Source organism: Ranitomeya imitator, chromosome 1, assembly GCF_032444005.1.
Source record: "Ranitomeya imitator isolate aRanImi1 chromosome 1, aRanImi1.pri, whole genome shotgun sequence".
Lineage (NCBI taxonomy): Eukaryota > Metazoa > Chordata > Amphibia > Anura > Dendrobatidae > Ranitomeya > Ranitomeya imitator.
This window is the reverse complement of record NC_091282.1, coordinates 779,923,425-779,948,947: the sequence shown is the minus strand read 5'-3', so window position 1 is coordinate 779,948,947 and position 25,523 is coordinate 779,923,425. Positions and strand designations below refer to the sequence as shown.

At 44.2% G+C, this 25,523-nt stretch overlaps 1 protein-coding gene across 5 annotated transcripts in view; it reads right to left on the bottom strand.

The window, feature by feature from the left end:
- DGLUCY (D-glutamate cyclase) overlaps positions 1-24,871 on the bottom strand; it is a 73,061-nt gene extending 48,190 nt beyond the window's left edge. For 3 of the 5 annotated variants that reach the window (XM_069736763.1, XM_069736773.1, XM_069736755.1), the window contains exons 1-8: positions 9,282-9,305; positions 8,757-8,868; positions 6,413-6,566; positions 6,112-6,310; positions 5,020-5,170; positions 4,026-4,148; positions 3,532-3,729; positions 3,157-3,417 (exon numbers count right to left, since the gene is read on the bottom strand). In XM_069736763.1, coding sequence (XP_069592864.1) covers positions 3,157-3,417; positions 3,532-3,729; positions 4,026-4,148; positions 5,020-5,170; positions 6,112-6,310; positions 6,413-6,566; positions 8,757-8,868; positions 9,282-9,305 — 1,222 coding nt within the window. Of the gene's footprint in view, positions 1-3,156; positions 3,418-3,531; positions 3,730-4,025; positions 4,149-5,019; positions 5,171-6,111; positions 6,311-6,412; positions 6,567-8,756; positions 8,869-9,281; positions 9,306-9,948; positions 10,019-19,440; positions 19,473-24,788 lie in introns of those variants that run through there. The other 2 variants (XM_069736790.1, XM_069736781.1) reach the window with 2 other exon arrangements.
- Positions 24,872-25,523: the final 652 nt, after the last annotated feature.

Here is a 25,523-nt window from a genome sequence, read left to right as displayed (position 1 = left end):
ATCGTTGCTTTTTGTGACGTAGCAACGATATCGTTAACTAAATCTTTCTGTGTGGCAAGGACCAACGATCAGGCCCCTGCTGGGAGATCGTTGGTCGCTGGGGAAAGTCCAGCACTTTATTTTGTCGCTGGATCTCCCGCTGACATTGCTGAATCGGCATGTGTGACGCCGATTCAGCGATGTCGTCACTGGTAACCAGGGTAAACATCGGGTTACTAAGCGCAGGGCCGCGCTTAGTAACCCGATGTTTACCCTGGTTACCGTTGTAAATGTAAAAAAACAAACACTACATACTTACATTCCCGGTGTCTGGTCAGGTCCTCCGCCGTCAGCTTCCCGCACTGACTGGTGAGCGCCAGCCGTAAAGCAAAGCACAGCGGTGACATCACCGCTGTACTTTACGGCCGGCGCTCAGTCAGTGCTGGAAGCTGAAGGCGAGGGACCTAACCAGACACCGGGAATGTAAGTTTGTAGTGTTTGTTTTTTTACATTTACAACGGTAACCAGGGTAAACATCGGGTTACTAAGCGCGGCCATGCGTTTAGTAACCCGATGTTTACCCTGGTTACCCGGGGACTTTAGGATCGTTGGTCGCTGGAGAGCTGTCTGTGTGACAGCTCTCCAGCAACCAAACAGCGACGCTGCAGCGATCGACATCGTTGTCGGTATCGCTGCAGCGTCGCTTAGTGTGACGGTACCTTTAGGGTTTGGATCCCTTTATCACCTTGATAGTGGGGGGTGGCTTATCAGTGTCTAGACTTGTTTTTCTCTATTCAAACGCATGCGTTCAAAAACGCAACCAAACGCATGTACTTAAAAACACATGCGTTTACATAGACAGCAATACGTTTTTTTGACGCAATCGAACGCATGTGTTTTTTTGCGGCAAAAAAACGCCTCTAGAAATTACTACATGTTGCATTTCCGCGCCAAGACGCAAGCATCGAAAAGATGCATACGTCGTCAAACGCGACCAAACGCGTACAAAAAAAACGCATGCGTTTTTAATGTTAAATATAGGAAAACACGACGCATGCGTTTATATGCATTTACAAACGCAGCGGCAAAAAACGCAAATGTGAAACCAGCCTTAGATCCATGATGTGTGCTTGAGCTTTTATCTACAGAGGCACATCAATGGAAAGGATCAGAAAATGTCCCATCAGTGGTGAGTACTGACCATAGAAATCACAGCAACAGATACAGTATCTTAAAGGGAACCTGCAATCAGCATGCATAGAAAAGTTATCCAGGGGTGCGTGCAAAAATAATGTCTTGTCAGTAGGATTGGGGGGACACCGGACAGTGGGTTAGCACTCTGACAATAGGAGACTCGACCCTCGGTATAATTGTTGGCTTCTCCTGGTTGGTTATGCCCTCTCCTCAGATATTAAGAGAGCTCATTTTTAGCCTAGTGTCAACAGGAGGTAGGCCCAACCAGTATCAGGTCTTCTGCACATTTTTATTTTGTTTTTATTTTCCTGTGTTTCTCCATATGGTGCTGATGTCCACCATCTTATGCCATCATCCCAGAGAGGACACACCATGCACTTCACAGTAGTATAGCTCCCTGAGGATGCTATTTGACACTGGCCACCTTTCCCCAATAACTGCTGCTGCATTGGAGTGCTGACGTCCACACAATTCTTAAAAGACCACCTAAAGTGTGACCCTGTGCTGAAAGAAAACGTCGACTGGGCGAGTATAACACTTTGCCCCCCTTCAAACAGGTTATGACTAGTCTCAGCTGGCACATTGTGTCCTCCTTATAGGCATCAGGTGGAACCTTGGGACTTCTCCCTTATTGAAGTCTCTCTGAGCCTCTTCATAGCATTTACCAAGACCCTTTTCATGGAAGGTGGCATTTTCCGATGGCTATAACCTCTGTATGCCAGGTGTCTGAGCTTGCTGCTATTTCCTGCAGGGTTCCCTCCTTGTTCTCCATCAGGACAAGTTTGGATTGTGCTTCACTCCAAAGGAGGTCTCTGCTTTCACATCAATGAGGACATCATCCTCTCCTCCTTTTTGTCATCTCCAGTTCATTTCTGAGAGACTCTCTTCACTGTTAGGCTCTAATACCCTGACCAGATCCAATCTTTCAATTATACAAGCTTTCCAGGGTTTTGATTCACTTTTCGTGATCCATATCTGAGTGCATCGGGTTGGCTATCGTAAAAACCTTCAAGGACAAAGCCAAATCTCTGCCCTTTGGGTTACACTTAACTCCGCAAAAGCAGTCAGGGTCTCATGGGCTTCGACTTATGCAAGCTTAGGGCACAAGGTACTGCATACTGTAGGTCGCTGTCTGCTCGGCAGTCCAAATGGCCAGCGATTGTGCTTTTTTCCCACCCATTGGAACTGCTCTGGAACATTCCAGGGTCCCCCAATGCTGTGGATTGTTAGACTTGCCGTAAAAATCCCTTTCTCGTTGAATACATTGTGGGTACACAGCTCCCACTCTATTCCAGATTTTCCTGCACAGGGACAAGTTATCCTTGCCTGTGTATGATGTGCATTTCTTCTATGAATTCAGGCCATGTTGGTTCCTTGTGTTTTTGTTGTAGTATTTTTACTGTTTTTTTGGGGTTGCCTTTCATAATGCTTTTAGCACTAAGCTGAGCTGTCTGGATTCTGACGAGATGGCATAATCACCAGGCAGAACCAACACCTTTCTTCTACCTAGTGGCAGAGTGAATACCCATGATCCTGCATCCAACAATTTATTCAAAGAGAAAGGGATTTTATGGTAAGTGCAAAAAACATATTTGATCAAAATACATTGCATAAAAGGTTTTGCTTTTAAATAGCAGTGCAGACCTCAGTCTATGCTGCAGGCTACCTATATCTATAGACTAGGAAACAGTGAGCCCTGATGTCCAGTGCAGGAGCCAGCACTGCAAAAAATGATGTGATCTTACAGCGATTACTCCTACAGGCCTATGACACTGGCCAGGACGCTCTACCTCCTACTGTATAGATACGAGCATCCGGCAGCATGGACCGAGGAAGGTGGAGCTACTGAGAAGCAAAATCTTTGATGCAGTGTATATAGAAAAGTGATTACCTTACACTCCTGCGTTATAGCAGCTTCTCTACATGCAGTAATTGAAGAAACCCTTTAAAGATAATATGCAGAATAATATACATTAAATACACCTTGTTCTATAGCATCAGCCACGATTTTCTTATTCATGTCGATGGCGTGCCCATCTGTAACAATCACAACCTTCTTTCCAAGGGCTTGCAATATGGTTGCCATAGCCAGGGCCCCAGGAGGACCGTCTGTTTCCTCAGGAGGGACTTTCTGATAGTGAGTGGGGAATCCAGTGGTTATGAGGATGGATTTGGCATGAGATAGGGAGAGGCAGGACTTGAGAAGTTCATCCTTAATGAGCAGATTCTTAATCCCTCGGTTACCTGCAAGATATTGACATTGTCACCATTCCAAAAATCTGAGCTAGGCCACCAGATGTGTGTAAGTGCATTTTTATCTTGTGGATGATCCCATATCCATTTATTACATATAATTACCTGGATCTATGCCAACAATTTCTTCCAGCAACCTGATTTTTTCAGCGGTTTGCTTTGAGACCAGGCTGTAATGTAAAGGATCAGAGGAGATTTGCACAACTAAGGGCTCCTGAGTGGCACAAGGGTCTGGAGTGTCTTCATTTTTAACATCGGTAATAAACATGCATCCTGGAGAGTGGGTGAACGCCAAGGGGGATCCTGCAAGAACAGGACAACATATTAATTCTTGTCCACACATTTAAATGAGGCATGAGAGTCATCTGCAATCTGTAATAGAGGAAGGAGCCAAGGACGATCATCTGCCTCATAAAACATGTCAGGCTGACTGCGTTGAGGAACATGGCAGAAGAAATATGGTAAATTGACCATCATAACTTATGCCACTTCATTTCCATCCGTTAATTCAACATAAGACCCCACTTTTCCCTGGTGGAGAATTTGATTAATACATCAGTTAATTGGACATGGCTGATTCACACTTTGTCGATACTTACTGCAACTAGCGACAGCTTCAACGCCCGTGACACCGCACGCCCAGAACACCGGGACATCGCCGGGATGCATCCACACCGCATCTCCATAATCAGTTTTCTGAAGATCTTTAATCCCAAGATAATCTGCACCATGCGGAAAGAGACATACTATAAATGGACATTTATAGTAAAATAATACATAATCCAGATCATTACTGAGGTGTACAGAAAATTAATAGGTTAAAGAAATGTAAGGGGTATTCTAAGCCTGAAGCTTAGATTGGAGGAGTTCTAAATGTTCACCAGAGAGGCAGACCCTGGTCCCCCATTATCTGAGCTGCATAACTGTGGGCAACAAATGGAGAATACTGACAAAAAACAGCCACAGCAGCTCCACACGACTGTGATCCTGTGTCTGGTGGGAATCAAGAGCTGGAGAAGCAATAGATTGGGGTACTATCAGTCAGACCCCCAATGATGCTGCATTAGGTGATAATCCTACCTTAAAGGTCTTGTTCGGTCTTTCACACTCATGGCATATTCATAGGGTGGATAGGACCTTCATCCATCTCCAGAAAAGACCAAAAACCCTGTCAGTAATGAGGAGTGCTCTCATTTGCAAAGCGTCAAGAAAAAATTATTGGAGGGAGCCAAAGAAAAGTGCATGGGTCGCCTCCTCTCCATCCTGACAGTTTGCACGGAGGCCCTGTTCTGGAGACAAATTTGCATACTAGCAGTGGGACCCACTTCTATTGGACATTTATTCATATGCCGAATATGTCCAAGGTGCAATCACTCCTTGTGCGAAGCCACACATCTCCCCACAGGATACATGATAATTATCTGATGAAGGTCTCAACACAGGGATCACAGGAATGGCCCCTTGACCACATGAAGCAGCGGTAGCACGTGTGAGCAGCTCAAGTAAAAAATGGTGGCACTGCCAGAGAGAACAGAAAGCAGCATCACATAATATAAGGGCTAAGAGCAGGACGTCAAATTGGGCACTACTGACCTGGGGAGCCGATGTGCACCGGGGCTCCGTGGTATTTCTTCATGGGGTGCGTAGCAATCACTGCAGCCTCTAGCTTGTCTTGCGGAATAGGTCTCATGGTCACAACAAGGTTACAGGAAAACTGTCCGATTCCATGACAAGGGACCGCTGTCTGCAGGGGAAAAGAACAGCTTAATAGGGAGAAGACATGAGGACTCATTCTGCTACATGCAGTGGCGCCTCACATTAAAAATTGCATTAATTTCTAAACAGCATGATGTACTCGCCTATAATTCAGATCCGCTGATTTGCTTTTACTAGTGTGCAATGCATCATGGGAGCTCAGATCGCAGAGATACAATTAGCGATAAGCTAATAGGTCACATGATACATAAAATACCGTAAAATGCGATCTGTCCACTGAAAACAATCAACAGAGCTGTCAATGCAGCTTTGGATGTGACTACGGTAAAAAAACAATATGTAAAACCACAAAAAAAGGAAGGTTAGATATTTTATAGATTTGCAGTTGCGGAAACAACTGGGTCTGAAAATCTGTAAAATACAGAAGCACCCAGAATGTGTGAACGCAATCCAATAAGAGATTCCTGATGGTCAACCATAAATATGAAATGTGGTCATAACATCAATACGGCTGATAGAAAACTAGCTCTTATAATCCTAAAATCAGAATTAGGACCGCAAATTAGTTCTTAGTCAAATGTAAGAAAATGGTCTCCTATCTTCCTTCGGAGTGAGGTTGTTTTTCAGTCTTTTTCCAATATCAGAACCTATGCACACAACTGTGTCCGATTCTGCAACCACCACCCCCCCAAACAAAAAAAGAAGCTGCATGAAGAGAAATTAGCCAACATAATTTTTTCTCACAAATGGCAGACTCCAATCTATAAAAAAACAAAAACAAAGCAGAATGGGAGAAGCACTAAGTTTTTCTCGGATCTGGCACATATTAAAAGAGTGATGTGTGAGTGGCACCACTGAGCCATATAGATCTGTGTGCTGATGCGATGACTCTTATGAGCCCTAAGACACCAGGAGGCCTCGTGCAGGGGGAAGCCATTAAGTTGCCAAATATTGAACCCATCCCCCTACCTTGTACATGCTGACGTTCCGTTCCTGCTCCACATTCCTCACAGGGACCCCCAGTTTCTGCACTGTGCTTTCAAAGGAAAAGCTGCAACCCAGGTAGAAAGTCACCATATCCTTCATCTGCTCGGTGTAACTCTCCAGGCTGGTGAGGCTCTCTCTGTAGACGCCATGTTCATATCTCCGATAAAGAAGGCAGTCCGTCCTGGAACATACAGAAGCTATGGATGAGATAGCTTGCATGTGTACCATCCCTTTAATGCCACATGGAACTTTTATTGTATGAATGAGCCATGAGACTCCATACCGTATATCGGCGTCATGGCTCAGGGGAGGACATTTCCACTCTCCGGGGTCGCTGCGGTATAACAGAGGGAGAGGGCCACTATTGGCTTTGCAAAACTTCTCAAAATCTTCGGCTAGAGACTTGTGCAGAATCACAACGTTGGCCTGGTTATACCCTGAAACATTCACAATAACCACACAATCAAGCATGGAGGAAGTGTGGGTCTGTATTTCTTGATATCTGAACTGGATCTTCGAATCATAATATTTTTCTGAATGGTGGATGCAAATTTATTGTACATAAGAATACAAAATTAATATAAAATGTCAGAATGAGGCCTGACCTGTTTTGGACATTAGCGGATGGATGAAACTGCGACTGCAAGGTTCGCCGCAGTATATGGCCGCACCATGAAGACCCCCATACACATTAGCCTAAACTTGGCTGGATCAGAGGGCTGTCTAATGTGAATGGGGTGTCCAGACTCTTCCCCTAAACATCATTAGTCAGTGTTCCCAGGGTGGAGCAGTGCGAGTTTAACACCCGATCCTCTTGGTCTTCAGAAAATAAGCCACAGTTAGAAATGTCTGCCAGGGGTCATCTCCTCTCTCCCCTTTGAAAACACATAACACAAACACACAGAAAAGGTGCAAATGTTTTCCCTCGTGGATCCGCCTTAGTATTTATTCACACAGACTGCTGGGGCAGGAGCAGGGATTTCGGCAAACTGCATTTAGATGTGCATGTGCCTTACGTAGCACATCCAGTATTGAACTGGCGAGTATTACTAGGAAATGAGACCAACAGTGTTCACTTTGCAAAGTAATAACTTCAAGAGAAAGCAAAAGAGCAGAATGACTCAATTGTCATCACACCTGCAGCACCATCTAGTGGTAAATGTGGATCACTGCATTTATATCAATGTAAAGTAAAAAGAAAAATATAAAAACATGAAGGGCGTCTGTCAGCCCCCAAAATTTTAATTAAACCTGTTATACAGGTATAAAGTGGACTGAGCCCATATCAGAATCATGTCTGATTCATGCAGCCTGACGTTTGGATATCACCTGACAGGTTCCCTTTAATATCACTGCTACCATAATATGCAACAAATTTCCTGCACACAAAACCTTGAAACCCGATTGTGATTCAGTCCAGTGTAGATGTACCGGGGCGCCCTCACGTGCCATTTTAATGCCAATATGAGGATTAGAAAAAAATAAGACTTAGGTTTACATATGGCAAATCTGCTGTGGAAATCCACTAGGGAAATATCCACAAACTCTATAATGGGTATTAATAACAGATAATAGATGAAATCGTGGCCTCTAATGAGGTTTAACAGCAGCAAATCACAGTGCAAAAATAAAGCTGACTAATGCCCATGCAATTTTGCACTTATGAGTGGATTTTGCCAACAAATCCGTGCAACCATTGACAACCGGTTAGAAAAACGTATGGATATGTTGGGAAACCAATGGTTAGCAAACTTTCTGTGCCTTCACCTATACACTATGAATTACCAAGAGGGCCAAAATAATGTAACAGATTTCAGTAAATATCATGGAAGCGTTTCCATCCATAGTGTCACATATTGTACATACATGATATACACAAATAGGGCGATGGAGGAGCTGCCATATACACCATGTGGTGTATTATGCATATACATGATATACAGCGATAGAGGCGGCTGACTATCTATACCTCGCACTTTGGTCTTGTGTCTGTTTCTTGTAATTATTTACTGTGATGATACCTGGATTTTGGACTCGCCGCTCTCGTGGTTTATGCACTGTGTAAAAAGCCATTATCACAAGATGTATCCCTGGAGGCAATACAGATAGTGCAGTCACCTAATGTGACTCCCCCAATGACAGATGTTGTGGGGAGAGAAGGATCGGGATAACATTTAACTGTCTGACGCATCTGTTCTTTGGGAGTAACACATTTGGTATTGTGCTTCAACTCGTGCAAAATCACAGCAAGACCTCATATCAAAGGGCACCTGATCCCCCATCAGAAACTCCGTTCAGAAGCCATATGCAAATCAGGCATGAAGTGCACTGGCGACCTGCCAGACTGCTATTTCAGGTGCATTGACACACCCAGTGCACTTCTAGCCTGTCTACGTTAGATTTCTCAGGACTTGCACATCGGATTTCTATGTGCCTACAGAACCAGAACACTACTTACGTATATAAAATAAATAAGTGGTGTGGTGAGAAGTTCCCTTTAACCGTGACATGTGAACTCACCCGTAATGAGTTTGATCAGATTATTAGGTCACTGGAGTGCAGATTTCCCCGGCCAAATTATTGTGGGGGGGAGCTGAAGATAAGATATGACACCATTCATTGGTTACCTGCAGACATCCCTGACGTGTTCCGGACATGTATTCGATTTTGACGTATTAAACCACGGACAGCGGCTGGGAAGAGAGACCTGAGCGACTGTAGACAAACCATGCCAGGCACCTGCCAAGGAAAGAAGCAAACGATCATCGGGGTTATCACATCCAGATCGGAGTGTTCTGTGGGCAAATAATAGGCCATGATTATTGGAAATGCATCAAATGTGCAAAAATGCTGCTCGCACGTACAAGGATATGGTGCCAGTAATAGTGACCGGCAACACATTAATAATATGGTGCAGCAAATGCAATTATTATGGATTAAAGTGATTAAGACACTGAAGGGAACAAAACACCTGAGTTTCCTGTAATACTCCCTCAATTTCACCAGCTTGAAAAACCTGTTGTGTGCTGATAGCTAAAAAGGATATCTTTCTTATACAATTACACACAGAAGAAGCATTAATCCCGGACTGATCTCAGCAGTGTGAACCCTAGAGGAGATCCCCACCGCAGCCCTCTCCGAATGTCACCTACCTCAGGGGCTGAGGACACATCCATAACAGTGCCGGATAATACAGCTAGAGCCTGTTCTCCACATTTTATACACTCAGTATCAATTTTTAACTAACTGGTTAAATAGTTATAGGTGTGGATACTTGAAGGCCATATTTCCAGTACTGAAAGGCTTCTTTTTTTTTCGCTGATGTTTTCTGCAGATGTTTACACCAAAACGCTCAATAATATTTATTGGATTTTTTATTGCTTTTTTTGTAGTACAGAAAAGCGGAAATTCTATGCTTAAAACACACTGACCATCTTGCACGCATTCATTTTAGAACTCTATAGGGGAAAATGCACCATGTGTTTAAAGGCGCAGTGAGGTGAATTTTCATTAAATCCACTTTGCTTGAATTGTTAAATATAGCAGATTTTTTGCTGAAAAAAAAAAACTAAAACATTTATGGTATGTCAGAACATGACCTAACACTGGATGAATTATCTCCTTTCCGTTGTGGCCCTTTTTCATTTTTGCGCTTCTGTTTTGTTCCTCCTTTCTTTCTAAGGGTCATCGATTTTTAATATTCCAGCTAATCCATGTGAAGTTTTTTTTTTTTTTCAGGGTGAATTGTAAGTTTGAATGACATCATACATTTTATCAAATAATATACAGAAAAAGGGCAAAAAATGTGGTAAAAGTTACCTGGAAATGCAATTCTCCAGGTCAGTCCGATTATCACAATACCAAACTTGGATATTTCTTAATTTAAGAACTGAAGCGAGAGAAAATAAAACAGAAATATAAAATAATGATTAATTTCATTTGTGCTGCCATTCTCTGAAACCCGTAACTTTATGTTTCTATCCACAGAGCAGTATCAGTGATTGTTTTGTGCGAGCTAATGTTTATACTGATATATATACATACATATATATTTGAATTTTTTTCTTTCTACAATATTTAACTGTGATTACAAAACTGAACACTGACAAAAAAGGAGGATGACAATGGGAAAAAAAAGCTGATCAAAATAAATCTATTTTACATGTATGCAAAAAAAAACAAAAACAACTCTTCATATGTGAATGAGGCTTGTAGGATTTGCAACAAAGTAAGCATTTATTTCAAGCCACTTTTATTGCACCCTATAAATTGCGCAAAGGAGCAATCTGCAAAGAAAATTAACAAAGAATTGACAAACTGCAGATTTACACCCACACTGCAGGTCAATATATGCACGGAGAATATCTGCAACGTGTACATTGGATTGCAGCACGGTGGCGCAGTGGTTAGCACAGCAGCCTTGCAGCGCTGGAGTCCTGGGTTCAAACCCCACCAAGGACAACATCTGCAAAGAGTTTGTATGTTCTCTCCGTGTTGCGTGGGTTTCCTCCCACATTTCAAAGACATACTGATAGGGAATTTAGATTGTGAGCCCCAACAGGGACAACGATGATAATGTGTGCAAACTGTAAAGCGCTGCGGAATATGTTAGTGCTATATAAAAATAAACATTATTTATTATTATTATCTTTCACACCTACTAGGCCGGTACTGTACATCAGGGAAGTGTGCCTTTACCTGTTGGTCTTGTTCACGTTACAGATTTGCTGAAGCTTTTGCATCTGCATTTTGGAAGATTTTAATGCATAGTTGCGAATCCTGCTGCAAATCCATAACAGAATAGGCATCACGTGCAGAGGCGTAGCTAGGGTTTCAGCTTTGGGGGGGGGGGGGGCGTAAAAAATCTGAGTGGGCCCTTAGTCAGGTAGCCCTGACTAGATACAGTGGCGCACCCTAATTGTGAGTATAGGGGAAACTCAGAAGATGACCACACTGTGATTGAAAATAAATCTATGTACAAAAACACACACTGATATTACTATATGGCGACCATATAGTGGTGGATACCAGTCCTGCAGACCATATAAGAGATCACTGGACAGTTTTAGATGGTGACTCACAGCTGATGGTCTTTCTTAGGCTACGTTCACATTTGCGTTGTGCGCCGCTGCGTCGGCGACGCAACACACAATGCAAATAAAAACGCACCAAAACACACGCAAAAACGCTGCGTTTTGCGACGCATGCGTCGTTTTTTGCCGAAATTTGGACGCAAGAAAAATGCAACTTGTTGCGTTTTCTTGGTCCGAAGCTTGCAGCAAAAAAGACGCATGCGTCGCACAACGCAACAAACAAAAACGCATGCGTCCCCCATGTTAAATATAGGGGCGCATGACGCATGCGTCGCCGCTGCGTCGCCCGACGCAAACCCGACGCAAACTAGCATAACACTAGTGTGAACGTAGCCTTATGGAGTCGTTTACTTTTCCCATCTGGCCATACGTCTCACATTTCCTGCACCGTCCATATCTATTCCCAACCTGCACAAACTAATCATTCTGCTGATACCCCAATACTGAGCCGCTGCTGCTGTATGTGTCCCTATTACTGCACCTGATACCCCAATACTGAGCCGCTGCTGCCGTATGTGTCCCTATTACTGCACCTGATACCCCAATACTGAGCCGCTGCTGCCGTATGTGTCCCTATTAGGCCGGCGTCACACTTGCGAGTTTTGCGGACGTAAGAGCGCAGAAACTACGTCCGTAAAACTCGCAAAACAAACGGCACAATTATTCTCTATGCCCCTGCTCCTATCTGCCGTATTTTACTGATCAGTATTATACGGCTTTCTACGGCTGTACAAAATCGCAGCATGCTGCGTTTGTCACCGTATTGCGCAAATAAAACGTCAATGAAAGTCTATGGAAGCCCCAAAAATACGGATTACACACGGACCAGCAGTGTGACTTGCGAGGAATACGCAGCGGTGTTAGAGAGAAAAGCCGGTAATTCAGTGCGGTGTACAGTAAAATCACACTGACAGCTTACAGTAGAATAGGTAGAATAAATGTGTACACATAGAATAGGTATATATATATATATAATGTCAGTGAGACACATATATGTATATATTAATATTTCATCCAGCGCGATATAGCAGAAAGCCGGTAATTCAATTGCCGGCTTTTGCCATCTCCTTCCTAAACCTGACATGATATGAGACATGGTTTACATACAGTAAACCATCTCATATCACCATTTTTTTTTGCATATCCCACACTACTAATGTTAGTAGCGTGTATATGCAAAATTTGGCCGTTCTATTAAATTAAAGGGTTAAATGGCGGAAAAAATTGGCGTGGGCTCCCGCACAATTTTCTCCGCCAGAGTAGTAAAGCCAGTGACTGAGGGCAGATATTAATAGCCTGGAGAGGGTCCATGGTTATTGCCCCCCCCCCCCCCCCCCCGGCTAAAAACACCTGCCCCCCCCCGGCTAAAAACACCTGCCCCCAGCCACCCCAGAAAAGGCACATCTGGAAGATGCGCCTATTCTGGCACTTGGCCACTCTCTTCCCATTCCTGTGTAGCGGTGGGATATGGGGTAATGAAGGGTTAAAGCCACCTTGCTATTGTAAGGTGACATTAAGCCAAATTAATAATGGAGAGGCGTCAATTATGACACCTATCCATTATTAATCCAATTGTAGTAAAGGGTTAAAAAAACACACACACATTATTAAAAATTATTTTAATGAAAAAATCACAAAGGTTGTTGTAAAAATGTATTCTACGCTCAATCCACTCACTGAAGACCCTCGATCTGTAACAAAGTCAAAATAATAAAACAACAATATCCTTACTTTCCGAAGATCTGTAACGTCCAACGATGAAAATCCATCTGAAGGGGTTAAAATATTTTGCAGCCAGGAGTTCTGGTAATGCAGCGCTACTCCTGCCTGCAAAACCCCGGAGAATGAAGGTAAAGTAGGTCAATGACCTATATTTACCTTCATTTGCGGTGAGGCGCCCTCTGCTGGTTGTCCCTAGATCGTGGGAACTTTCCTAGAAAGCTCCCAGGCTCGAGTTCATAAGAGGCGCCCTCTGCTGGTTGTCCTCATATGAACTCGAGCCTGGGAGCTTCGGACAGGTCATAAACTGCAGGAGACGGACCTAAGCGGTGCGGTGGTGAAAACAGATGAAAACGCCAGAAGGTGAGTATCAGACAGTCGGTAGAGGTCTTCACTCCAACGGTGAAATAAAAAAAAAAAAGCTGGAGTGATGCTTTAACCCCTTTCTGACCTCGGACGGGATAGTACGTCCGAGGTCAGATCCCCTGCTTTGATGCAGGGCTCCGCGGTGAGCCCGCATCAAAGCCGGGACATGTCAGCTGTTTTGAACAGCTGACATGTGCCCGTAATAGGCGAGGGCAGAATCGCGATCTGCCCGCACCTATTAACTAGTTAAATGCCGCTGTCAATCGCAGACAGCGGCATTTAACTACCATTTCCGGCCGATCTGATGATCGCTGCTATGTAGCAGAGCCGATCGTGCTATGCCTGCTTCTAGCCTCCCGAAGCATGGCAAAAGTAAAAAAAATGTGAAAAAAATAAAAAAAAATATAAAAGTTTAAATCACCCCCTTTTCGCCCCAATCAAAATAAATGAATTAAAAAAAAAATCAAATCTACACATATTTGGTATCGCCGCTCTCAGAATCGCCCGATCTATCAATTAAAAAAAAGCATTAACCTGATCACTAAACGGCGTAGCGAGAAAAAAATGCGAAACGCCAGAATTACGTTTTTTTGGTCGCCGCGACATTGCATTAAAATGCAATAACGGGCGATCAAAAGAACGTATCTGCACCAAAATGCTATCATTAAAAACGTCATCTCGGCACGCAAAAAATAAGCCCTCAACCGACCCCAGATCATGAAAAATGGAGACGCTACGGGTATCGGAAAATGGCACAATTTTTTTTTATTTTTTTTTAGCAAAGTTTGGAATTTTTTTTCACCACTTAGGTAAAAAATAACCTAGTCATGTTAGGTGTCTATGAACTCGTACTGACCTGGAGAATCATAATGTCAGGTCAGTTTTAGCATTTAGTGAACCTAGCAAAAAAGCCAAACAAAAAACAAGTGTGGGATTGCACTTTTTTTGCAATTTCACCGCACTTGGAATTTTTTTCCCGTTTTCTAGTACACGACATGCTAAAACCAATGATGTTGTTCAAAAGTACAACTTGTCCCGCAAAAAATACCATACAATGTGGTTCCATTTTCATGCCATGACTAAGACCTGATGGTCGAAACGCGTCAGTGTTGACCACCTGGGACCCCCATCTCTTTTTTGCAAATGTTTGCATTTTAAAGTGTTTCCAATAAATTGACTTTTTAGAAGATCCATGCTGGAGATTATTTTTTCTTTTTCATCCTCTCACATTCACCCCACAGTGACCATGACATTTCTATCAATCTAATAATTTTTTTCTCCACTTACCGATGAAGTTTGCAGGCAGTGAGGCAGGACCAGGAAGTGTGTGGGAGAAATGCAAGGTGGACATTAGGACCCAGCGTGCCTGCTTTGAGCCCATCCGAGCTTCCACAGTGGGAAGAAAACTGCAGCCAACGAAAAGCTCCATCATCAGGTCAGACAGCATGGTACAATTCAGGAAGACTCTGCAACTGTCCACTGTGCTAGCCAGCATGCACAGTCTCTATCAGACAGGAGCAGGCATTATACTGCTCTCCTCCTGCGCTGTGTTTTGCCTTATCAAAGAAGTGGCAGTGACTCCCGGGGTGACGGGGCCCAGGGCGATGGCCCTCTCTGCCCCCACCCCAGTAGCTACGCTACTGATCACGTGGGAACATGGACTTAGCGTATGTTCACATAAAGAAAATTTATTAAAAACATTTGACTTTTTCCATTCATGTTGATAGAGCTTGCCAAATTTCATGCACCTGCTGCAGTAAGAAACACCACGCAGCTATTCGGAAGCAGCAACCAGGGTGCAGCACTTCACCACATATAGGGTTATGTGCACACGATGCGGAAAACGCTGCGGGTCCGCAGCAGTTTCCCATGAGTTTACAGTACAATGTAAACCTATGGGAAACAAAAAACGCTGTGCACATGCTGCGAAAAAAAACGCGCGGAAACGCAGCGGTTTACATTCCGCAGCATGTCACTTCTTTCTGCGGATTCCGCAGCGGTTTTACACCTGCTCCTATAGAAAAGCGCAGTTATAAAACCGCAGTGAAATCCGCAGAAAAAACGCGGTAAATCCGCGATAAATCTGCAGCAAAAACGCAGCGTTTTTGCCCTGCAGATTTATCAAATCCTATAAACAGGAGAACCAGGAGTATAATAGGTATATAAATTTATTACAAATACAGGGTATAAATATACAGTCAGTAAGTGACGTAAGATGATAGTATATAAGCAGAGAACACAATATAAAGTGCAAGAAAGGATGGAAACACGTCTCTTCCTGGGGACCTTCGACCTGGGCGGCGCTATGTGTCATTTTATCCTCGAGCTGTTGCGCTTTGTCCTCACACACAACTTCTTTGTATTTAAGGATTCTTATTATCTCCAGAAGCGTGGCACAGCCATGGGTGCGGCCTGTGCGCCCTCGTACGCCAATCTCTTTCTGGGTCACTGGGAGAGATCTTTGTTTGGCGACGGGGGGGACTCAGGCCGCCGACCATGTGCTGTGCTGGCTTAGATACATAGATGATATTCTATTTCTATGGGGGGGCATGGTGCGACAGCTCGAGGATTTTATGAGTCGGCTGAATGACAACCCGTTTAATATCTTTCTTACTTATCAGTATGATACTCGGCGGGTCGATTTTCTTGATATCAGTCTGGAGAACGATACTTCCCGTAGGGTACAGACTGATGTATTTAGAAAGCCGACTGCCGTTAACGCGTTGCTTCATGCCGACTCAGCACACAATCCAGCTACAGTAAGGCTATGTGCACACGTCAGGATTTCTTGCAGAAATTTTCCTGACAAAAACCGGACATTTCTGCCAGAAATCCGCATGCGTTTTTACCGCGATTTTGATGCGTTTTTGACGCGTTTTTGGTGCGTTTTTCCCAAATGCATAGAACTGCGGGAAAAACGCTGAAAATCCGCAAAAATAATGAACATGCTCATTTTTTTACCGCGATGCGTTTTTTTCGCGGAAAAAAAACGCATCCATGTGCACAAAACATGCAGAATGGATAGAATGCATAATGTATGCATTTTTAATGAGTTTTTATAGCGTTTTTAGCGTGAAAAAACGCGAAAAAACCTGTACGTGTGCACATAGCCTAAGGGCTGTCCCGGTCGGGCAGTTCCTTAGGATGAGACGGATCTGCTCCACTGAAGATAGGTTTCAAACCCAGGCCGCTGCTCTTAAGGCACGTTTTGAGGCACGCGGCTATAGCCGAAGGTGCATCAGGCGTGGCTATGATAGAGCTAGGAGGACGCATCGTAGGGACCTTCTCTACACCATAGGTAATCGCACCAAGGCCGGGCCGGAGGACTCAAAAATACGTTTCATAACAACTTATAATCATGAATGGTGCAATATGAGAGACATTCTGGCCCGGCATTGGCCCATTTTGGGTACTGAGCCATCCCTGGGTCCCGCCTTGGGCGACTATCCCTCTATGACAGCAAGGAGGTCCCCTAACCTGAAAAATATGCTTATCCGGAGTCACTACGTTCCTCCCGTTAGTAGCCCTTTTGGCACTAGAGGACCAACCCTGGGATGTTTCCAGTGCGGCCACTGTGTGGCTTGTGCCAATATTGTACGGACAGTCTCCTTTCACGTCGTCTGATGGAAATAGGACGTTCTCCAATAGACACCACATATCGTGCAGCACCACGAATGCATACCTCCCAACTTTTGAAGCTGGGAAAGAGGGACAAAGTTAGCGGCAAATTTTAGGCCACGCCTCTGACCACACCCATTCACTAGTCACACCCATATCCACGTCTCAACCACACCCATTTAGCACTGCTGATCACACTGTTCATAAACAATAATTATAAACAAAAATATGGCCACACAGTGCTCCACACTGTTTAATGGCCACACATGATGTCCCATACTGTATAATGGCCACACATGATGCTCAATACTGTATAATGGCCACACAGTGCTCCATACTGTATAACGGCCACACATGATGCTCAATACTGTATAATGGCCACACATGATGCTCAATACTGTATAACGGCCACACAGTGCTCCATACTGTATAATGGCCGCACATGATGCTCCATACTGTATAACGACCCCACATGATGCTCAATACTGTATAACGGCCCCACATGATGCTCCATACTGTATAACGGCCACACATAATGCTCCATACTGTATAATTGCCGCACATGATGCTCAATACTGTATAACGACCCCACATGATGCTCAATACTGTATAACGGCCCCACATGATGCTCCATACTGTATAACAGCCACACATGATGCTACATACTGTATAACGGCCACACATGATGCTACATACTGTATAACGGCCGCACATGATGCTCCATACTGTATAATAGCCACACATGATGCTCCATACTGTATAACGGCCACACATGATGCTATATACTGTATAACGGCCACACATGATGCTCCATACTGTATAATAGCCACACATGATGCTCCATACTGTATAACGGCCACACATGATGCTACATACTGTATAACGGCCACACATGATGCTCCATACTGTATAATGGCCCCACATGATGCTCCATACTGTATAATGGCCCCACATGATGCTCAATACTGTATAATGGCCACACATGATGCTCCATACTGTATAATGACCCCACATGATGCTCAATACTGTATAACAGCCGCACATGATGCTCCATACTGTATATTGGCCGCACATGATACTTCGTACCGTATAATGACCACACATAGCTACTCCTACACACGCGGCTGTGCTCCGTACACTTTGCATACACGGCTCCGCTCCATACACACGGCTCCACTCCATACATCTCAAACACACACGGCTCCATTCCGTTCACCTCGTACACATTCAGCTCCGCGCCATACACCTCATACACACACGGCTCCGCTCCATACATCTCGTACACACGGCACTACGTACACCTCATACACACACCGCTCCGCTCCATACACATTGCAGAAGCTACTCCGCTCCGTATACCTTGCACACACACGGCTCCGCTGCGTACACCTCATACACATACGGCTCCTCTCCATATATCTCGTACACACACGGCACTACTCCGTACACCTCGTACACACACGGCTCCGCTCTATACACATTGCACACACTGCTCCGCTCCGTATACCTTGCACACACATGGCTCTGCTCCGCACACCTCGTACACACGTGGCTCTGCTCTGTACACCTCGTACACACGTGGCTCCACTCCATACACCTTTCACACTCTGCTCTCATCCGAACACCTCTTACACGACTCCGCTCCGTACACCTCATACACACGCGGTTGTGCTCCGTACACCTCGTACACACGACTCCGCTCCGTACACCTTTCACATGCTGCTCCGCTCCGTACACCTTGTACACATGCGGCTGTGCTCCGTACACCTCGTACACATGGCTCCGTACACCTCTTACACACGACTCCGCTCCGTACACCTTTCACACGCTGCTCCGCTCCGCACACCTCGTAACACACGCGGCTGTGCTCCATACACCTCTTACACACGACTCCGCTCCGTACACCTTTCACATGCTGCTCCGCTCCGTACACCTTGTACACACGCGGCTGTGCTCCGTACACCTCGTACACACGCGGCTCTGCTCTGTACACCCCTTACACACACGGCTCCGCTCCGTACACCTTTCACATGCTGCTCTGCTCCGTACACCTCGTACACACGCGGCTGCGCTCCGTACACCTCATGCACACAGCTCCGTACACCTCGTACACACGCGGCTGCGCTCCGTACACCTCATGCACACGGCTCCGTACACCTCGTACACACGCGGCTGCGCTCCGTACACCTCATGCACACGGCTCCGTACACCTCATGCACACGGCTCTGTACACCTCGTACACACGCGGCTGCGCTCCGTACACCTCTTGCACATGGCTCCGTACACCTCGTACACACGGCTCCGTACACCTCGTACACACGCGGCTGCGCTCCGTACACCTCATGCACACGGCTCCGTACACCTCGTACACACGCGGCTGCGCTCCGTACACCTCATGCACACGGCTCCGTACACCCCTTACACACACGGCTCAGCTCCATACACCTCGTACACACACGGCTCTGCTACATCCACCCTGTAAACACCTCCTGACCTCACACATACGCTGCCTTACCCTCCTCCGGCGCAAAGGCAACCAGCAAAGTCCTGTAACAAAGTAACATAGTAACATAGTTAGTAAGGCCGAAAAAAGACATTTGTCCATCCAGTTCAGCCTATATTCCATCATAATAAATACCCAGATCTACGTCCTTCTACAGAACCTAATAATTGTATGATACAATATTGTTCTGCTCCAGGAAGACATCCAGGCCTCTCTTGAACCCCTCGACTGAGTTCGCCATCACCACCTCCTCAGGCAAGCAATTCCAGATTCTCACTGCCCTAACAGTAAAGAATCCTCTTCTATGTTGGTGGAAAAACCTTCTCTCCTCCAGACGCAAAGAATGCCCCCTTGTGCCCGTCACCTTCCTTGGTATAAACAGATCCTCAGCGAGATATTTGTATTGTCCCCTTATATACTTATACATGGTTATTAGATCGCCCCTCAGTCGTCTTTTTTCTAGACTAAATAATCCTAATTTCGCTAATCTATCTGGGTATTGTAGTTCTCCCATCCCCTTTATTAATTTTGTTGCCCTCCTTTGTACTCTCTCTAGTTCCATTATATCCTTCCTGAGCACCGGTGCCCAAAACTGGACACAGTACTCCATGTGCGGTCTAACTAGGGATTTGTACAGAGGCAGTATAATGCTCTCATCATGTGTATCCAGACCTCTTTTAATGCACCCCATGATCCTGTTTGCCTTGGCAGCTGCTGCCTGGCACTGGCTGCTCCAGGTAAGTTTATCATTAACTAGGATCCCCAAGTCCTTCTCCCTGTCAGATTTACCCAGTGGTTTCCCGTTCAGTGTGTAATGGTGATATTGATTCCCTCTTCCCATGTGTATAACCTTACATTTATCATTGTTAAACCTCATCTGCCACCTTTCAGCCCAAGTTTCCAACTTATCCAGATCCATCTGTAGCAGAATACTATCTTCTCTTGTATTAACTGCTTTACATAGTTTTGTATCATCTGCAAATATCGATATTTTACTGTGTAAACCTTCTACCAGATCATTAATGAATATGTTGAAGAGAACAGGTCCCAATACTGACCCCTGCGGTACCCCACTGGTCACAGCGACCCAGTTAGAGACTATACCATTTATAACCACCCTCTGCTTTCTATCACTAAGCCAGTTACTAACCCATTTACACACATTTTCCCCCAGACCAAGCATTCTCATTTTGTGTACCAACCTCTTGTGCGGCACGGTATCAAACGCTTTGGAAAAATCGAGATATACCACGTCCAATGACTCACCGTGGTCCAGCCTATAGCTTACCTCTTCATAAAAACTGATTAGATTGGTTTGACAGGAGCGATTTCTCATAAACCCATGCTGATATGGAGTTAAACAGTTATTCTCATTGAGATAATCCAGAATAACATCCCTCAGAAACCCTTCAAATATTTTACCAACAATAGAGGTTAGACTTACTGGCCTATAATTTCCAGGTTCACTTTTAGAGCCCTTTTTGAATATTGGCACCACATTTGCTATGCGCCAGTCCTGCGGAACAGACCCTGTCGCTATAGAGTCACTAAAAATAAGAAATAATGGTTTATCTATTACATTACTTAGTTCTCTTAGTACTCGTGGGTGTATGCCATCTGGACCCGGAGATTTATCTATTTTAATCTTATTTATCCGGTTTCGCACCTCTTCTTGGGTTAGATTGGTGACCCTTAATATAGGGTTTTCATTGTTTCTTGGGATTTCACCTAGCATTTCATTTTCCACCGTGAATACCGTGGAGAAGAAGGTGTTTAATATGTTAGCTTTTTCCTCGTCATCTACAACCATTCTTTCCTCACTATTTTTTAAGGGGCCTACATTTTCAGTTTTTATTCTTTTACTATTGATATAGTTGAAGAACAGTTTGGGATTAGTTTTACTCTCCTTAGCAATGTGCTTCTCTGTTTCCTTTTTGGCAGCTTTAATTAGTTTTTTAGATAAAGTATTTTTCTCCCTATAGTTTTTTAGAGCTTCAATGGTGCCATCCTGCTTTAGTAGTGCAAATGCTTTCTTTTTACTGTTAATTGCCTGTCTTACTTCTTTGTTTAGCCACATTGGGTTTTTCCTATTTCTAGTCCTTTTATTCCCACAAGGTATAAACCGCTTACACTGCCTATTTAGGATGTTCTTAAACATTTCCCATTTATTATCTGTATTCTCATTTCTGAGGATATTGTCCCAGTCTACCAGATTAAGGGCATCTCTAAGCTGTTCAAACTTTGCCTTCCTAAAGTTCAATGTTTTTGTGACTCCCTGACAAGTCCCCCTAGTGAAAGTCAGGTGAAACTGCACAATATTGTGGTCGCTATTTCCTAAATGCCCAACCACCTGCAGATTTGTTATTCTGTCAGGTCTATTAGATAGTATTAGGTCTAAAAGTGCTGCTCCTCTGGTTGGATTCTGCACCAATTGTGAAAGATAATTTTTCTTGGTTATTAGCAGAAACCTGTTGCCTTTATGGGTTTCACAGGTTTCTGTTTCCCAGTTAATATCCGGGTAGTTAAAGTCCCCCATAACCAGGACCTCATTATGGGTTGCAGCTTCATCTATCTGCTTTAGAAGTAGACTTTCCATGCTTTCTGTTATATTTGGGGGTTTGTAACAGACCCCAATGAGAATTTTGTTACCATTTTTCCCTCCATGAATTTCAACCCATATGGACTCGACATCCTCATTCCCTTCGCTAATATCCTCCCTTAAAGTGGACTTTAGACAAGACTTTACATAGAGACAAACCCCTCCTCCTCTCCGATTTTTACGATCCTTTCTAAACAGACTGTAACCCTGTAAGTTAACTGCCCAGTCATAGCTTTCATCTAACCATGTCTCGGTTATTCCCACTATGTCAAAGTTACCTGTAGATATTTCTGCTTCTAGTTCTTCCATCTTGTTTGTCAGGCTTCTGGCGTTTGCGAGCATGCAGTTTAGAGGATTTTGTTTTGTTCCAATCTCCTCACTGTGGATTGTTTTAGAAATGTTCTTACCTCCCTTCTGAGTATGTTTTCCTGGGTCGTCTTTGTTCGAGTCTAATGTTTTTCTTCCCGTCCCCTCTTCTTCTAGTTTAACGCCACGGAGGTCCTCCTCCCGAATCCGATCATGTGACCCCTGACTCCTCCCATCCTGTGACCTCATCACAGGTCCTGTGCACAGAGCAGCCATTATGTGCTGCTGTGCTGGCCGGGTGCAGGGAGCTCTCAGCTGACCGACCGGGTGATTCACATACCTCCCAACCAGTGCGGGACAATTAATGTCCCGCCCGGGATCGCGGGGCTGACTGTCAAAATCAGGACAGTCCCGCTGGATCCGGGACGGTTGGGAGGTATGCGAATGTTATATATTACGCTACGTGTGGCTGCTCTTTGATTTATGTGGGTCTAACGTCAAGGGAGCTCCGTATACGTACTAGGGAGCATGTGCGTGACATCCGGGCAGCTCTGATGCCTCTGATCTAGAGACGATACCCCGTCACTTTAAATTGCACCATGACTGCGACGCGGGGTCGCTGCGGATCAGGGGCATCGACCGTGTCCATTTGGGTGCACAAGGGGGTAATTACAAAAAGATGTTGGCGCAGCATGAAGCAAGCTGGATTGTCAGGTTGAATATGGTTGCGCCGCACAGCCTGAACGAGTCGCTCAGTTTTGCCTCATTTCTTTAATAAATTTATTTTTGGGGGGTTTTTTTTTGTCTGTATCTCGGTTCGCCCATTTTCTTGCATCCCTCCTCTGTCTTTTCGACAGAAGAATATATTTCTACTTTCCCCCATCCATGGGGCACTGGTTTCCATTGGCCGGTTCCTGGTTTTATTGTTTTTAGCGTTGTGTTATTTTTTCACTTGTATGTCCTAATTTTGGTTTTTTTCTTCACAGTCGTTATTTTGTCTATTCCTGCTTTGCTGAGATGTGCCTCCCTCTCTTTTCCGCCATGTGGAGGATCCGGCGTTAGGTCCATAAGAAGCTATTTAATATCAGCTCTATTGTCATCATGGAAGATGCGGCGTATCTTAATTATATATATATATATATATATATATATATATATATATATATATATATATAAAATGTTATTACTTCTCTTTCCATGTGACTTATTATGGACTTTTGTAATTATTATACTGACTGCTGGTTATTTATTTATTGTTGTATGTCGTGGCGTTTTGCCCCTCTTGATCTATGTATTACCGCGGTCATATGTCCAGACTCCTCCCCATTGGCCTTTCTTCTACTGGGATTTGGTACTTTTATGTCCTCACTGCATTGGCGGTAGTGCGCATGTGCGGACGCGGTCTGCCGACTCCTGCTCCCGGGCGGCGTCCTTACTGCCTCCTACGTGTGACCGGGGGTTTTCCCCGCTCGCACGGTATGATGCAGGACGCCGCTCTCTGGTGTAGGACCTGTGGCCCGATCTGCACATGCGCCGTATATGCCGCTTGCTATTGGCTGATTCCTAGCATGTGATACATCACATGTCCTAGGACGGCCCTTTTTAAGGTCCTTCTCGGCAACCTTCACTATCCCCTTGATAAAGCGGTTATATGGAATAAGCGAAACGTAGGTCGGGGGTCTTTTTATCCTGGTTCCGGTCCGTGTGCGGTGTAGCCCTTCTTATCTGCGGTAAGCCCCAATATTTCACTATTAGTGACGATTTGTCACTTTATTATATGTACTACTGGCTTCCTGCAGCGCTGTGTATTTTCAGTCTGTTGTAGACTGTTTTGGATTTTTTTTTTTTTTTTGTGCTCCCGCACACTGGGTGGATACTGGTTTCCATCCTTTCTTGCACTTTATATTGTGTTCTCTGCTTATATACTATCATCTTACGTCACTTACTGTATGTATATTTATACCCTGTATTTGTAATAAATTTATATACCTATTATACTCCTGGTTCTCCTGTTTATAGTGTTAATATGGAGTGGGTTGCCTCTTGTGTAGGCGTTGTGGCTTTTTTCTACTATTTAGTGTAAAATTGCTCTTTTTTTCTTTGTTTAAATATGTGCTCTGGAGTCGTTATAAAGATTTATCAAATCCGCTGCGGAAAAATCCGCAGTGGACCAATGTACGTGTGCACATAGCCATAAATGATAACTCCTATTGCAATGCTGACACCTGGGTTTTCATCGGCTTGCGATACATAACAATGCATGTTGAATATTAACCTGCAGTCAGGGAATACTTTCTACAGGAGACGTATGCTACCCTTTATTTCACTGGTCACACATTTCATTTCTCTTTAAACATTGTGAATCTCTTAGGTTCCCAGCATTTTCTTCTGATCCAATACGTCTGAATCAAGGGCTCCTAATACAAGGACATACAAACAGCAGGAAGGCACTCACCTTATACTACTGAAGGGTCAGTGAAGCCCAAATATCTCCCGAGCAGAAACGAGAAGAGAGAAACAAGGTTCCCGAGACCTATTAGTTCTTTGTATCACAGCGACACCTGGTGGTGAGAAAACAGAACTGCTGTTATGGAGATTATTGCTACAGTATTTACATTTATTACTGCTACTAGATGGTGGCCCGATTCTAACGTATCGGGTATTCTAGAATATGTAGGTAGTATATAGCTCAGGCTGCGTACTATATTGCACAGTGACGTAGTATATAACACAACCAATGTAGTATATAACATAGCTACGTAGTATATAAGAGAGCTACGTAGTATGTAACACAGCGTAGTAGTATATAGCAGAGCTATGTAGTATATAACACAGCCACGTAGTGTATTGCACAGGTATGTAGTATATTGGTCAGCCACGTAGTATATAGCAGAGCCATGTAGTATATAGCATAGCCACGTAGTATATTGTAGAGGCACGTAGTATATTGCATAGCTACGTAGTATATTGCACAGCCACATAGTATATAACAGAGCCACGTAGTATATTGCACAGTCGAAGTAGTATATAACACAGAGCACGTATTATATTGGCCAGTTACATTGTATATTGTCACGTTGTATATTGCCCAGCTACATAGTCTATAGCACAGAGACTATGTATGTATGTAACAGAGCCCACATAGTATATAGCAATGTGGGCACTATATGTGTGGTTAAAAAAGACTTAA